At 37.5% G+C, this 16,764-nt stretch overlaps 2 protein-coding genes and 1 long non-coding RNA gene across 3 annotated transcripts; 1 reads left to right on the top strand and 2 right to left on the bottom strand.

The window, feature by feature from the left end:
* The first annotated feature begins 4,218 nt into the window (after positions 1-4,218).
* GILP (GSH-induced LITAF domain protein) lies at positions 4,219-5,297 on the top strand. The gene is made up of 3 exons (XM_021962440.2): positions 4,219-4,647; positions 4,759-4,885; positions 4,990-5,297. The coding sequence occupies exons 1-3, from the start codon at positions 4,454-4,456 to the stop codon at positions 5,071-5,073; spliced, it is 405 nt and encodes a 134-aa protein (XP_021818132.2). The 5' UTR covers positions 4,219-4,453; the 3' UTR covers positions 5,074-5,297.
* Positions 5,298-5,570: 273 nt separating this feature from the next.
* On the bottom strand, positions 5,571-7,186 carry LOC110760210 (uncharacterized). Its single transcript, XR_002527234.2, has 2 exons — positions 6,876-7,186; positions 5,571-6,791 (listed from the first exon to the last, which is right to left on the bottom strand). It is a non-coding gene; the product is annotated as an uncharacterized LOC110760210 (long non-coding RNA).
* A 4,059-nt stretch (positions 7,187-11,245) lies between these two features.
* Positions 11,246-11,680, bottom strand: LOC110760204 (S-protein homolog 1-like). The gene has a single exon (XM_021962435.2). It carries the CDS (start codon positions 11,678-11,680, stop codon positions 11,246-11,248), a length of 435 nt encoding a protein of 144 aa, XP_021818127.2.
* Between the last annotated feature and the right edge of the window lie 5,084 nt (positions 11,681-16,764).

Consider the following 16,764-nt stretch of genomic DNA (forward strand, 5'->3'; position numbering starts at 1 on the left):
AAACAGGCAGAGGCAGGCAGGGCAGGGTAGAATGATTGGAGCTCACGCCCTCTAAATGCGTGTGGGGATCTTAGAGCGCATGCCGGGTGGGACCACTATGCACTTTGTCTCACATGATCGCTTCCTCTTGCTGAGGATCACAGGCCTCACGGAGGCGCGTGGAATAAACAATATTCCCCAACTACAGAAAAAGTTAGTAAAATAAAGCTGATGGAATAATCTTTGGAGGCTTCAAATTAAAAAGCTAAAAAAAGACCCAGTAAATTCGCAATTACCGAAACTGAATGCCGAAACTTTCTTTAACAAATAATTAACAGTTTCTTATCAACGATGGTTGGTTTAGTTGGTAAAGTTTCTATACTGTGTGTAGCTTTATCAGTGTTTAAATCCAGTTGCCGGCAATAAGTCCTTCCGGCTAGAAATTATGAGTATGCTTTGGAGTTGGTGGTAAAAGTAACCAATCTCGTCCGAAATTTTTTTATTAAAAAAAAAACAATTAACAGTTTCTTTTCTTTTCGGGAACTTGGTCGATTTTTTCAATAAAATAAAAATGAAGTTGGTGGGGTTTTGAAATGGCGAGACGAGTGGCTTGGCAGACGTGTCTAACCACGCGCGGACTCTCATAAATGCAAAATCCACACAACAGAATTGAGATTTTTTTTAATACTTAGAAACTACGATAAAAAATTAGGGGGATTTATTATTATACCCAATATAGGGGTTCAAATTATAAAAATATCATATATGAAATGAATTTTAGAAATACACCCAAATCTCATTTACAACATAACAAACAGACTTTTAACTTCTTATGAATTATAAAACTACCATTAATTTCTTAAAACAAGCCCAATCGCAAAATCTCATTAAAAAAACCCAAAACACTCAATAGGGCATCAAAGTAATTTAATAATCAAAATTAAATTAAATAGAGCCAGCTGTTATTTTTTGGGTTTGTTTATAGAAATTAAATGGTGCAGTGTTTATTTATATTTTTGGTGCTAAGAATGGGTATATTCGTAAATATCTCACAATAATTATTGTGGGTGTGGCAATATTTTTATTTATTATGTAGTCATAAATATCAATAGTCTTCATATGAGGCAGTGAATCAAATTAGGCAGTTGAAACCCATGTAGAGTCTATTGATATATATCCTAGCTGTCCTAGAGCTATTTGGCCGGTTTGGCTAGACATGAAGTTTTATGAATTTAAAGTCAAACCACATCAACATTAATTATCGCTAAGCTCTAGCTTGTTCATGAATTTAAAAGGAAAAATCTTTTGATGGATCAAGTTCATGATCCTTTTTTCAACGTAATCACCTATGGAGACACTATTATACCATGTGGTAATTAATCATGGACAAGTTAAATATCGATCATGATTGGACCTCAAATATTAGTTGAGAATTTAAAGTCAAATTACCTCTAAATCACCAAATCTTATTCACACTTTTCAGCCTTGATCCTTTTAAACGTGCGCCAATTAAGTGCTCATTTTTTTATAAACTCGCAGTTTAATTTATAATCCTAACACCTAAACCCTCTTTTTACTCAAAGTCAAACGTGTGTTGAATGTTTGATCATTCATAACTTATAATAATAAGGTTTTAAAAAAATCCACTTGCCTCGAGATTTTTTATTTTTAGCTAAAGTTAGAAAGGAAAGGATGGAAACTCACACACGGGTACTATGGAGACTTGAATCTAGAACTACTTGAAAACACACCAAAAACGCTAATCCAACTAACACCGTATTAGAATCATGCTATTCACAATTGCATATTTAGTATTTACCATATAGTACCGCTAGCATGTTACATTAAATGATTAAACCAATGTGGCTTGAAAAGGGTACATTATAATATTGGTTCCCACCACCCCGAGCTAGATAGATAGCATGTTGATTTTAAAACATAAACTAATTCAGAATCAAATATCAACATTCACCATTAAAAGCTCTCGTTTGTGTACAGTACAGTTAGACTTTTGGAGCCCAAGATGGATTTGAATAAAAATAAGGTTTCGATTCTTTGAAGAAAGAGAGAATGTTTACAGTTGATTATTTTAAATCAAGTAAATAAACTATTACGAAATTAATAGTGGAGGCAAACAAAAGGACGAGCTAGCATATAAGTAAGAGATGAAAGGACAGAGCGAATGTATTGGGGGAGCTGCCTGTTTCTGTATGTATGCATGCATGCATGCATGTATATATCATGTATGTATGGGAAGGAAGGTAGAAATATTATTGGTGCGGAATATATAAATTAAGCAAAATGGGGTTTGTGTTAGTTTTTTATTGTGATGAAGTTCACGAGATGGGTGATGGCTGGGGGCCGTGGGGAATATTGGGAGGGAGCTAGCTAGGGTCTGAGCTTGCTCTGGTGGGAGGTTTGAGACCCAATATCACTCGGATTTTTCCTGTTTGTGGAATCTATTCTCCTACTTTTACCAGTCTTACTCCTGACACCAACTCAGCAACTCAGAAACTCTATCTCTCTCTCTCTCTCTCTCTCTGCATTAATATTCCCTCTGCTGCGATGACCAGCGGGGAGAGTCCTTGGGATGTTCCACTGCTTTTGTATTTGTATGCAAATTTGGAAATCCATCTCACGGATTTCAAATTCTTGCTAATTAATTATCTAATTTAATTTCAAATTTCTCTAAGCAAGAAGAAGATGTCCCACTTTTCATGACCAAAGGCATGCCGCTTTCTTTTCATTAAACAGAAGAAAAAATATCGTATACCCTAACAAGCCAAACTCCAAGCTCAGAATTGGAAAGAAGCTAAGCAATATTGTTATTAAAGTATTATTTTCAAACACTCATCGGTACTGTGAGTCAATTGCCATACTGCATGTGTACTTATGGTCAAACATGGCTGGTTTGTTGCTTTTCTTTCACAAATATTAGTGTAGTGACCCTGTATTTTTTTTATTATTTTTGGGTTCTATTCAAAACATATGCATTACCCCATGGGCCTTTGTTCAGCTTTAACTTAGTGCTATGGCAGGTCATGGAATCATGGCATCAGTCAAGATGTACAAGACACACACTCTCTCTCTCTCTCTCTCTCTCTCTCTCTCTCTGAAACATCACATTAGGGTTGAAATCTAGATTAGCAACATGGAAGGAAGATTATATAAAAAGTATGAAATATTGGGTATGTTTGAGCGTGATTTCCAATTCATTCCCTGCACATGTAGCGATGAGTTATGTGAGTTGAGGGGGCCAAGGGAAGGGAACATCCGCTAGTGGTCTTAGACGTGCTCCTCCCTCCCTCCCTCCTTCCCTCCCTCGCTCCTGCTGCTGGGTGGGGGTGCGCACGCAGTTTATTTATATTGTCGATTGTGTTCATTGGAAGGGAAGCTCCATATAAAGCTTCTTGCACGGCACCTACACTACATTGCTCTTCTCTCTATAAATTAATATGCTTTTTTTTACATCCATCTCACATTTGTGTTGTTGGATCCAAATCATACGATGAGAGCAATGGGTTGAAATTTGAATGAGGGTAATTAGTACAGAAAATAAGACAAGCCAAGAGATATTTAAGCTGCTAACTTGTGTCGGTCGCCCAACTTGAGCAATTGCACTAATGCCAAGGGAATTTGGTTTTATTTGCTCACGAAGAAAGAAAGTTAAAAATAAATGTACCTGAAAAAAAAGGATGAACAGAGGGTTTTGAAGGCTTTGGATGACCAATATCAATACGGCAACGAGTGTTAAGTAGTGGGACTCCTGGTGTGGATGGGATGGGATTGGTTAAGCCATCCCATTTCACATGTCCTTGTTGCCTGCAAAATTTTCTTTGTGTTTGGTCGTTTCAATAGGGTACAATGCATTAAGTGTTTAAAAACAATCACTTGATGGAAATCTATCATAGTTTAGTACTCCTGGATAAATCAAAAGGAAAGAAATTAAAGTTAATTGACAATTACAAACAATTACATCTCTTAATTCATGCCGCTGACCGTAAACTAACAAGTTAGGTTCATATAAAAGTCCAGTCCAGGGTTGAGAAACTGGAAGCCCAACATTGAAATTGGTGCAACGCTTTTGGGTTTGGGCCTGCCCTTCCAACAACAACAAAAAACAAAAACAAAAACAAAACAAAAAACAATTATATAAAAAATTAATACGTGTAGCAGTAATAGCACGAGAGAGGAAATTCGATGGAAGTTAAGAGGTGACGGAGAATCTAAGTAAGAACTTGGAACTTTCATGGTTTCTAGAAATATAAAAGTCAATAATCCCATAGAGCCCGAGGGACATTCTAGTCATTATAAAAAAAGAAGAACAAAATTTCCATCTGCGCTCAAAAACCCCTTCTTGCTTCTTCTCTTGTGAAATCAGCCAATTTCTGTTTCAATTTGATTCACCAGACCCCTCACAACACAAAGATCACAAGATTTGATCGATCCCCACTCACAAACAAAACAGAGAGAGATGTCGAAGGTGGACGAGCCGGTGATGGGCGTTCCGTTCTACGTTGTACAGAATCCTTACCAAGCAGGCGCGATCCCCCCAAACGCCGTCTATGGCGACCCGAAGGGTATCCCTATCCACCAAACCATTTACAGAGACACTCCCGCTCCCTTCAACTGCGTTCACTGTGGTAATTCCGGACTTACCCACGTCAGGTAAATTCCGGGATTTCTTTTGGCGCAGGAGATTTTGGTGTTTGTTCATGTTATTGTTGATGGTTGAAAATTGGTTTTGATCGTTGATGGTGTTTGATGTTTGAATCCCAGATCAAAGCCAAGCCTGGCAGCTGTTGTGGCTTGCATGATGCCTATGTTTCTTGGATGCTGCTTTCTTTTGCCTTCATGCGACTGTCTCTGGCATAAATATCATCATTGCCCAAGTTGCCAAGAGAAGGTAAACTAACCACTCTCTCGATTCAGAGCCTATCTTACTCTGTATACTTTGATCACTTTGATTTTTGGTTAGAAATTCATCATGGGTTTTGTTTTGTTTTCTAGGTTGGTGATTTTGAGAAGTCAGATACTTGTATTGTTGCGGATCCTCCACACTGGACAGAACACAGCTTTGCACTGCCTGCATGATCTGTAGTTTCACTTTGTGTATGCGACTTCTTCTCTACTTCTGTCATTGAACCCCATATTTACATATTTTGTGATCATGTATTCTTAAGACGCTGTATAAATCTACTACTTCCCCCTTGGCATCTATATGGAGTTTGGAAAAATGGTGGCTTGGCTGCGTAATAATACAGATTGATAGTAATTTTGTAATATGTGCAACTTTTTTCATCAAATGCTTTTGTCAATTTCAATGTGCATGCGATTGTATTTGCAATTTCAAATTCTTGCGCCTGAGATGTTGTTACACCTATACATTTGTGAGCTGTTTCATCAGGAGGAGCCATACTAGGTTGATCAATAAGGTACCAAAATGTAGTCATTAAGTTCCTAATCAAAAGCTTGGAAACACTTTTCCAGTGTAGTGCTTCTTTACTGCAAAACCAGGCCTCTGAGGTCTAGTTCACAGCAGGGTCATGTAGCTCTTGTGCAACCTTGACACTGCTCATTTTTTGAACTCCATCTGAACTTGCTCAAACCGTGTCTCCAGATTGGTAGTGGTTTGATCAGGAATAACAGAGTTGTTTGAAATTGGCTTCCATGGAAAAGCAATGTTGTTGGGGTAAAGATTACAGATATCAAGCAAATCCAGTGACTGTCATTTTTGAGCAAGACAATGCTTCTTAGAACTTGCTTTGCATATGCCAACTTTCTTTAGGAACTTGAGACCGCTATCAGTGAATTTCGCATCTGGTGTCTACGAACTTCTCCATTGTTTTTGTAAATTGCAAATCCCCTGACGAAGGGATTTGCGCTTGCAGTTTAGGTGCGTAAAATGACCAAACCAAATGTTTGTATATGAGCGCTATGGCTCTATATATCTCAAATCTCGAATTGATGATGTCAGGTGCGAAAACAGAACCAAAATACAGAAATAAATGATGTGAAGGTTGCAACGACGCAATTACTAAAACAAATTGGGAATTCTTTATAAATCGTCACTAAACGGCTCAGTTTGATACTGAGAGATTTTTTTTATTTCTTACAAGAGTTGAAGTTAGAATACATTTTTTTAGTATGAGCGATTGGGGAAGGGGGTTTACACAAATATTTATTAGGTGCCTGGAGTTTTCAAATCTCTGCTCACATAGGTGGAGGTGAAAGAGCGCCTATAATCTTAGCTATACCATAATGACGAAGTTAGAATACATTTAAGTTAGAATTTGCAGCTGCGCTAATTGGGCCAAGTCACATTATTTGCTCAACTGAAGAGTTTTATGTTTTCATGACGGGAGTGATTAGCCCCATAGACCCGACAAACAAAAAAGGGACGATTGTGAATGCCTTTAGCAGGTGCTAGTAGTGCCAGTATATTTGGTCACATATTGTACATGAGAATACAATGAGGCGGTCTTAATAGCCGTCCGATCAAGTGCAGAATCATTATTGTACTGCTGAATTCAACCTCCTCATTGTAACCCTCAACATAGCCCCTTATTATAAAAGCTCGTCATATTGTAGGCTTCCTATTTGAGCTCACCCCCTTGTAGTGAGAGTGCAGTCATCTTTCAGACCAAGTGTTTCGATCCATCAGAAACAACCACATGACTATCTTGACTTGGATTAACAGTATGACCATTTCGAACTTGATTGAATAATACAAATAACAGAACAATGATCAGAATCATCAGTTCCCGCTACATTATTAATCTTCAATAAATCAACCGCCCTCCAAACAACAACTTTCGTCACAGTTAAATAAATTTGGTTTCAGATTCGCATTGTCAGCAAAAACATTAAGAAATGAAATGAAATGAAACACGTACCTCATCTATGAGTTCCTCAAGAAACTCAATACATCCTGGTGGAAATCTGTTGCCCCATGGAAGAAGAGGTCCAGCATGAGATAAAAGAACCTGTCTCGGTAGCCAAGGAGACTGCCTGTAGACCACACAAGGATTCTAAACCAAGCTTAGCTATAGCGCCACATTATATTTTGAGAGAGAGAGAGAGAGAGAGCCCTTGGGAGGCTGCAGGCAAGTCATCCTTGGCTACAAAACAAGGCTCTTTATCCTCATGTAGGACCTTTCTTCCCTCGTCGTCATCATATCTAATATAAGATATATTTATAAAGATATCACCCCGCTGGGTTTGGCTTGTCCAATGCAATGCTTCAGAGCCTGTATTTATAGCCAATGAGCGTCGTGCAGTAGATTCATCTCATCACTACGTAAAAGTGCAAAAATATTAATTAGTATTCTCTTACATATATCCATTCTGCATGATCCCATCATCAAAGTTATTGTCGTGGAATATATTCTCGGGTGGGATCTAAATTTCATGGCCCAACGTAGGCCGCCCATATTCAAGGATGGGTCTAGATATGTTGTTGATAATGCAGATAGATAGCTTTTTTCTTTTTTCTTTTTTCTCTGCCTTCTAAAAATGTTCCGTCAGTTCTTTCATCCATTATCTCCAAAATAGAAAAGCAAGGCTCACATGTCACTCTGCCATTGCTCAGACTACCATCTCTGCCTCTTGGCTATTTCGAAAGGGTCATGGGAAATTGATTTCATGTCATTTTGTGCCCTCCATATTTTATGCTTGCATTTGCATACACCATTTTTTTTTTTCTTTCCTTTTTCATGATTTAGGGTTTTGACCTTACTTTCAAGGGTTGGAGATCCACTTGGGAGGAACAAAATCTCAAAGGAAATATATTTAGCTGTCTTCGTTTGTCAAGTTGATCAAAGTTCAAACATAAAATGAATTTCTTCCACGCATTTTCTTCCTCACTGTGTATTATTCCAATTCCGACAATTAGTGTCAACCAAAGCCACATGTCGACCCATGACAAATCAACTAGTCTATATCTTTGAGCCAAAGCAAAACCATGAAAAGCACATATCAAATCGATCAGCTTTTTGGGGTTGCATCCGAGGGACATGTGTCGTGTTGTGATTGGTAGTATGATATGAGAAAGCTCTTTTGACTTGTGTATGTGTCACACTCATGTGATATGAATCATTGAAGTTCTTGGGGATTTCAACGCTTAAAGGCTGAACACTAGCTAAAAATATATATACCAAGCTTCCTCTATAAAGAAAGAACCCAAAACACCATTAATTTATGTACTCCTCTGAATTTATGTTCGTCTCTTTTCATCTTTGTCCTCCTGTACATGGAATAAGAAGAAAAATACAGTGCATTGAGAGCCTGGACTCGACGTGTGTCAAGCATTGAAGCATATATCTTATCTTGTTGGCATTTACAGGCCAACTTGATATAAATTGCATTTTAGTTTTCTTTTTCCCTTTTCTTTAATTTCTCTCTCCTGGACCTCCCTTTTTGAGCCACCATACATTTGGAATTAATCCAAATGGGGGGAGTTCCATATATTCAATTGTTATATCTAGTTGTGGACTCTCAATTCCAAGTCTCAAAACGATTGAAAGCAAAATTAAAGGTCTGTCTTAGTTAAATGTTACACAGCGTCACATAATTTTGACATCATTTCTGTTAAAGGCAGCTGCAAATCCTCTGAGTCAGAGGAAGAACACAAGTATTTCAATTTCTCTCATATTAATATGGAAAATTAAATCGATTAAGATACTATCCTCAATTTGGCCAAGATGACCCCCAAATAGGAGAAACACTTGCGTGAAAACGGAAATAACACTATTTTATTATTTCCGGCCAATCACGGCATGCCACTTGTGATAACTTTTTCATGTGTTAGTCTATGAATGACTGGTGAAAGCAAAGCAGTGCAAATTCTCGTTTCTCACAAGTTTTTTCTATCCAAACAAAACAAGCAAGACTTTAACTTAAAGAGAAACATAACGAAACTTCACATCTCTTTAATTTATTCTTTGTAAGATATTATAAGAAAAATAAAATAAATGTGAAGAAAGCTTTTCCGCGCTTTGAGTCTTAACAGCTACTAATTAATCACTAAGAATCAGTTTCCCTTGACCGGGTTTATCATCCCAAAAATACTTCCTTAACCAATTGCCCCATCGGCAGTTATACAAGTAGATCCCATCCTCCTGCGCTTTCCATATGCAGTGGACTCCACCGCAGAGGGTCAAAAGCCTTTGATCGATTTTAAACCCATAAAAAGCAACATGGTGGTCCAAGTACCACAAATTGCAGTAAAAATATGTGGTGAATTGGAAGTTCACCCGAAATCCAAATTCAAACTCATCCCCACGGGCAGGAAGACTACGATCAATAACATCGTCTTCGGATCGGCAATCGAAGCCCAGCTTTTTATTGTCCAAGTTGTTAACAATGCGTACAAAGAACTTCTTAAAGGGTGTGACAGGCTCGTCGCCTTGGGCAACTTGTCATTTCCTTTTGAGTATATATGCAATGCGAACGTGGGTTATGCTAGTTGGTCAGGTCACATAATCACATTGTGGTTGGTGTGAATTAAATATACATAATGATTTAGAAAGCTTTGTTTTTTTATTATATACAAATGATATTCTACTTTAATCTAATCTAAATTAAGGGAAGGGGGATTCGAACTCAGGTGCATAATGGGAAGCACATCTACTCTAACCAATTTGGCTAAGCCCATATATGCAAAACTTTTCTTCTTAATTAGATGAACAATAGAATATTGTCCTTATCCAAGGTTTCATAAGCAATATTACATAGAGTACCGGCCGCCTTAACCCCCCCAACCCAAGCAAGCAAAGCAAAAGAGAAACACAAAAGAGAACCTAATGAGACTTTAAATCACTTTTAGTAATTCCTTGTAATGTTGTATAAGATCTTACAAGACCATACACAAAATAAAGGTGTACATAATGAGACTTTACATCTCTTTTATTCCATGTAATATCGTCTAAGATATAACAAACAAACAAAATAAACAACGTGAAGAAATTATAGCTTATGCCTTTGATGAATCTTAATTAACAGCTCCTAATTAGGACTCATGGCGGTGTTAATTGTTCCAAACGTACTTCCTTAACCAATTGCCCCATTGGGTATTAAACAAGTAAATCCCATCTTCCTGCGCTCTCCATATGCAATGGACTCCACCACCCCAGTCTCAAAAGTTGTTTATCAAGTTTCCATGCATAAAAAACTACATGGTTTTTCTGGTACTTTAAATTGCAGAAGTAAAGGGTGGTGCCTATGAAATTCAGACGAAATCCGAATTCAAACTGATCCCCGCGATGAGGAAGACTATGCGAAATCACATCATCTGTGGATTTACATACGAAGGCCAGCTCTTTGTTGTCAAGGTGGTTGACAATGCGGATGAAATGTTTTTTACCAGGTGTGGCTCACGAGTCACCTTGGGGCAACAGATGCTAGCCCTAGGAAGAACACAAGACAGCAGAACTGAAATACTGCTCCTCTCTTCTTATCTCTCCATTTTTCTTTCAGATAATTCTGATGAAGGTAGAGATTTTAATTTTTTGATCGAGATATATGTATGCATTCCATATGCTTTTATATTGAAAAAGAATGCTATATAGATATAGTATATCCATAGTAACCATTTCTGCTGAGACTACTGAGTGGTTAGATGGTGAATGGTATTAAATTAAAATTTAGGATGATTAAATGTATATGCCTAAGCTTGGTTCACATGCTTGTGTGCATTGTACATACATGATATTTGCTCGCATAAATTTTTTTTTGTCGAATAATTTCGGATATTTGCTTGCATGACATACTATATATGTATAAGTGAATGTTGGAATGCTGGCTGTCCTTTCCCATGGAATAAGAAGAAAAATACAGTGCACGGAGCCTGGACGTGTATCTTATCTTGTTGGCATTAGCAAGTTTGTTTGTTTTTTTCTTTCCTTATCTTTAATTTCTCTCTCTCATGGACCTCACTTTTAAGCCAAAAACTTGGTTGGAGAAATCTATCAGCCACACCATACATTCGGAATTAATCCAATTTCTTTCATGTACTCTGATTTTTTTATATGTTTTTTCAGTCTTAGATCAATATCGGAATTTTATCCGTATCCAAGGAATTGATAAGCATTGTTTTGTCTTCTTAACAGAAATTGAAAAGGGAACTACATAACTTGGCCAAGAAAGAAAGAGACATTAACTTAAGAAGAAACATAACAAGCTATTACAAGACAAATAAAACAAACAATGTGAAGAAAGCTTTTGCGCTTTGAGTCTTAACAGCTTTAAATTAATTAATTATTACGAATCATTTTCCCATTTTCTCCCAAGAATACTTCCTTAACCAATTAGCTCGCTGGATGTTATACAAGTAGATCCCATCCTCTTGCGCTTTCCATATGCAATGAACTCCACCACAGAGGTCCAAAAGTTGTTCATCAACTTGAAATGCATGAAAACCAACATGATAATTCAAGTACCATAAATCGCAGAAGTAGTATGTGCTTAATTGGACGTCGAGACGAAATCCAAATTCAAACTCATCCCCACGAGCAGCAAGGCTACGCACAATAACATCTTCTTGTGATTTGCATTCAAAGTCCAGCTTTTTAGCATCCAGATTGTTAACAATGCGTACAAAGAACTTCTTCAAAGGTGTGACAGACGTGTCCCGTTGAGTAGCAGATGCTAACCCAAGGAAGAAGAGAAAACAATAGAACTGGAAAATTGATTTTCTCAGCATTTTTCTGTTTTTTTTTTTTTAAAAAAAAAAAATTAAATGAAGAGATTTTGATAGGTATATGAATATATAATGCATCCCTTGTGCATTTATAGATACATACACAACCGACTTGCATGTATAGTGACCATACACGCTAAGCCTGCTATATGCTTATCTGGTTTCACCACATATACTTGGTGTCATGACATTAGGATGGTTCAATGGACATATACAAGCATTTGCCATTTCCTTTTAAGCATACATAGAGACCTTATATGTCATTAAATGGTGTTTTATTTTTCTCTTGTACGACATGGAGTGTTAATTGGATTGGTCCACTTCTTTGGTGTGCTTCCAAGTAGTTTTGGGTGGTACCCATGTTATTTAAGTCTTAGATAATATCGGAATATTACCCTTGATTATCCAAGGATTTGATATATAAGCCTTATTTTTCCTTGGTCGTTAAATGCAAGATTTAGATGCCAGTAATAGTTTTGTTTTTGTTTTTGGATCAAATAGAAAAATTTCATTCATCACTAACACCAAAGAAACGATAAAAGTTTACAGATGAACGGAGGGCGTTAATGTGGCCTCATTAAAACCTTGCCATCAAAAACACCCAGTGAAGGAAAATCCGGTCAAGGAAAAAGAGTACCACCGCACATCAATAATGCAAACAAAAATCTACGCCATAGTTCTATCCTTATCTAACAGAATGCTTAGCCATGGGGGAGCACAGTTTGTCCAGAAAAGTCGAGATCTCGCTCTCAGTCCATGCTGGGCTAGGCCATGCGCTAGTAATAGTTTGCTAGTCACCTTTGTTTATGCATATCCTCAAAAAGCAAAACAGAAATTGATGTGAACTGAAATAACTAGGCTAAAACCAATAAACCCTTAATCTTGGCTTTTATTAGGTGACTTCAATAATATATGTCTTCTCCAAGAAAAGATTGGGGTTACTCAAATTGCTTCTCAAGCTATGATGGATTTTAATAAATTCATTCATGATTGTGAAGTTTTTTCCTTGACTACCTCTGGTATTCCATTCACTTGGTGCAATGGACATAAAGATAACACTATCATTTATGAAAGATTAGATTGTGTACTTGCTAACCCTCTTTGGTTAAGACTCTACCCTCATTGTGAGCTCAAGAATATGCCTATTTTAAGATCTAATCATGGTTCCATTCTCCTTACCAGTAATCAATCTCAAAATAAAATCCCTAGAGCTTTTTGGTTTGAAGCCATGTGGTTAGCCCATCAGGATTTTCCTAATGTAGTTAACTAGGTTTGGGAGAAAAGCTATAGTGGTAATCCTGCCCAACAGTTAAACACGTGTTGTAATACTTTCAAATACCAAATGAAACAGTGAAATAGACAAGTGTTTGGCAACCTCTTTCAGAAACTTAAGGACACTCAAGATAAAGTGTTGGTGATTCAAGAGCAATTAGCTCTTAAACCCTTTGGCACCTACCTTTTAGGTAGGGATCATGACCTAAATGCGGAACTCAAACTCCTTTTGGAACAGGAAGAAGTCTTCTATGCTAAGAAAGCCAGAGCTAATTGGCTTCAACTTGGAGATAGAAATACTAAATACTTCTGTTGAGGCCCAAAAAATTCACAAGAAGTCTAAAGACATTTAAAGCCCAATATAACATTTAATGTTGGTCATGCATTAATACAAGTTGTATTTTGAGAATTAATTCATTAAATAAATATAGAAATAGTGTGCATGTCATGCCAAGTCAATAATACATTTTTCATATGTCAATCACCTACCAAGTTCACATGAACCCAAGTCATGTGGTTTACAGGGCTTGCACGAGGGATTGTGGTGTGGAAGGTTACGGAGGTCCATAAGGCCTACGGAAGATCTTGGATAATGGAGACTTTGGGCAAGCTACTTGGGAGCACCAAAGTCCAAGCCCATTACTTGGAGTTCTCCAATGTGGGTGAGCAAATGAGATATTATTCAAGCACTCCATTTTACCCATAGGAAATAGTCATTTTCCAATGCCTAGCTTTACCCGCTGGAAATAAGAATGTCCCAATGCTCCCTATTACACGCTGGAAACAAGCCGATTCCAATACTTCCTTTTACCTATTGGAAACCAAAGAGAGTCTTCACCTTCTATAAATTGGGAGGCATTGCCCAGGCAAAACCAACTCTTCTTGGTTGCTGGAAGCCTCTTAGCAACCATGAGAACTCACCCTTCTCTGAGTTGTAGCAAGCATCCCAGTAGCTATCATATCCTTTCCTTTTGTCGTTGCAAGCATTCTAGCAACCATTAACCCATTCTTTTGACTGCTCCAAAAATCTCAATAGCCATCACAACCATGTATCCTACTTTCTCATCCTTAAAATCCTTAAGCTTTTCTTTCTTTAGCCATGCTCTTTGAAACCTCATTCATTTGACTGCTATAAGCATCCCACAACCATCACATCCAAACAATTAAACCACCATAGCCATAGCTTCAAAAAATAAATTTTCAACACCCAAACTCAAGCATATCAAACACTAACCCAAGCACATGCATTCTCATTTGCTAAACTTGTGGGTCTTTAGCTCCCACACTCCAAGCTCTCATGTTAAGCTCATATAATCTCAGTTCAACATCAGCAAATCATCTTCACCCATTTTCAGAGTTGCCGAAAACATCAACACAAAACACGCAGCTGCTGGAAGAACAACAAAGTACTCCCCTAGGACTTGCTTCTTCTTCGGGATGCTTTGGGCCTAGTTCTCGCTAACTCAGAAAAAGGGGCAACGAAGGCTTGATTCAACACTCCATGGCGGTCTAAGAATCAATAAGCCCGGACAAGCCTTCCAATGGAAAAAGACCCCAACAAAGTCCATACTTAAGCTCTTATACGTTGGAAAAGAAACCAAATCTTGAGAATTATGGATTCTAGTAGGGTTTGGGTGGAAGGAGATGACATTCCTCCTACCTTTATTCGTTCCTTTAAACATAGGTTAACTATTGAGTCCACTCCTAACCAAAGTCTTGTTATGAACTTTGTTAAAATTATTGAGCCTTGTGTTTCTCTGGAGGATAATTCTAACCTCTTAGCTCATATCTTTGATGTGGAGCTTGATCTAGTTATTAGGGGCATTGGAGCTCTAAAAGCCCCTAGTCTAGATGGTTTACAGGCTATCTTTTACCATAAATTCTGGGATAAAAGCAAGTCGTTCTTGAAGATTTTAGTTAATGAGTTCTTGATCAATAACGTCTCTCTGCGGGATGTGAACCATACAAATTTAGCTTTGATTCCTAAGGTCAATGCTCCTGAGTCTATTGATCAATTTCATCCTATTAGTTTATGTAATGTTTCTTACAAACTAATTATAAAAATCCTAACCAATAGGTTGAGACCTATACTCACAAAATGTAGTTATAAGAATCAAGGAGCCTTTGCTCCACGTAGATCTATCTTTGACAACATTCTCATTGCCCATGAGTTTTTTCATGACTTTAAGAGAAAGAAGGGCTCTCGAGGAGCTATGGCTATTAAGCCTGATTTAGAAAGGCTTAGACCTGCTTGATAAGGGTTATATTAGATGTTGCCTTAGTCATTATGGTTTCATTAATGCTTGGTGTGACAGAATTATGAATTGCATTACTAGCACTTCATTCTCAATTATGATTAATGGTACTTCTCACGGTCATTTTAAGGCTTCTTGTGGTATAAGGCAAGGGGGTCCTTTATCTCCTTACATTTTTATCTTATGTATGGAACTCTTTATTAGACACTTTGATCCTATGGCAATGTCTTCCAAGACACATGTGGGTCTTCTTTCTTCGCCTGGTGGTTTTCGAATCTCTAACCTTGTTTTTGCAGATGTTTGTTTTCTATTTGCGAGATCTACTTCGAAGGCTGCTAATAACATTAGCAATCTTCTTGAAAATTTCTCTAAAATTTGTGGGCAAAAAATCAATTTACACAAATTCACGGTGATTTTCTCTGCTAATGTTCACAATAGAGCTAGAATTACTTTCTAACCTCCTACAAATTCAACATAAAACTACATTAGGACGGTATCTAGGCATTCATAACATTGTTTTTTGAAAAGACCTGGATAGCGCTAAACTCATGATTGAAAGAATCCACAACAAGTTTGCTGGTTGGAAGGCTCAAACATTGTCTAGAGCTGGTAGACTCACTTTAATTCAGGCAAGTTTTCTGGGATCCCCAATCACACTCCTGCTTGTTTTAAATTGTCAAAGGAAGTTAGTAAGGCAATGAATAACTACAACATGCGTTTTTTCTGGGGTAATGGGAATAAAATCCCCCCAGTTTCATGGAAATACATTTGCCTTCCTAAGCCTATGGGAGGTCTTAAAGTTTGTTTTGCTGCTCATTTTAATAAGGTTGCTCTGGCTAAGCTTAATTAGATTTGCTTAACTGACAATTCTAATTGGTGGTCCCAAATTGTAACTAAAAAATATTTTTTTTAAAGATTGTTTTCTTTCAGTCAAAAAGAAAGTTTCACATTCTCTTGCGTGGAAAGCTATCTTAGATGCTCGTTTGGGTAATGGTCTTTCTATTTCTTTCTGGAATGCCCATTAGGTTTTCCCTTTCCCCCTTATTGAGTTGTTTTCTTATGTGCAAAGGAATTATATTGATCATAATGTTCTAGTTTCAAATTTTATCCTAAATCAGATTTGGAATAGAGATAAACTGCTGGAAGTCGTTGATGAAGATATTTGTGAGAGAATTCTTACTATCCCCCTCCTCATTTCCCCATTGCATGATCAATTGATTTAGGGGCCTAGCCTCAATGGCAACTTTACTATTAAAAGTGTTCACTATGTCCAATTGCAGGATGAGATTATCCACCCTAAAGTAGATCTCCTGAAGAAAATGTGGAGGATCACCATGCCTCCTAAGGTGAAGCTTTTTTCTTGGTTATTTATCAGAAGGAGACTCCAAGTGAGAAGTCATTTGCACATATTTCTTCTTCATGTTAACCCCGTCAAAGTGAAATTATCAACCATCTATTTTTCAAGTGCCTTTTTGCTGTAAGCATTCGGAGATGTACCTCACTCCTCCCAATATCTATCCCGCAGGATTTTGATGGTGTTTCTCGGTTATCTACCCGCTC

This window comes from Prunus avium, chromosome 1 (assembly GCF_965620075.1).
Source record: "Prunus avium chromosome 1, drPruAviu1.hap1.1, whole genome shotgun sequence".
Classification (NCBI taxonomy): domain Eukaryota; kingdom Viridiplantae; phylum Streptophyta; class Magnoliopsida; order Rosales; family Rosaceae; genus Prunus; species Prunus avium.

Excerpts from the sequence above, each read along its gene's own strand:
- LOC110760204 (XM_021962435.2), bottom strand. The coding sequence starts at position 11,680 with ATGCTGAGAAAATCAATTTTCCAGTTCTATTGTTTTCTCTTCTTCCTT.
- GILP (XM_021962440.2), top strand. The coding sequence starts at position 4,454 with ATGTCGAAGGTGGACGAGCCGGTGATGGGCGTTCCGTTCTACGTTGTA. Across the intron at positions 4,648-4,758 it reads TCCGGACTTACCCACGTCAG|ATCAAAGCCAAGCCTGGCAG; the intron begins GTAAATTCCGGG and ends TTTGAATCCCAG. Across the intron at positions 4,886-4,989 it reads GCCCAAGTTGCCAAGAGAAG|GTTGGTGATTTTGAGAAGTC; the intron begins GTAAACTAACCA and ends TTTGTTTTCTAG.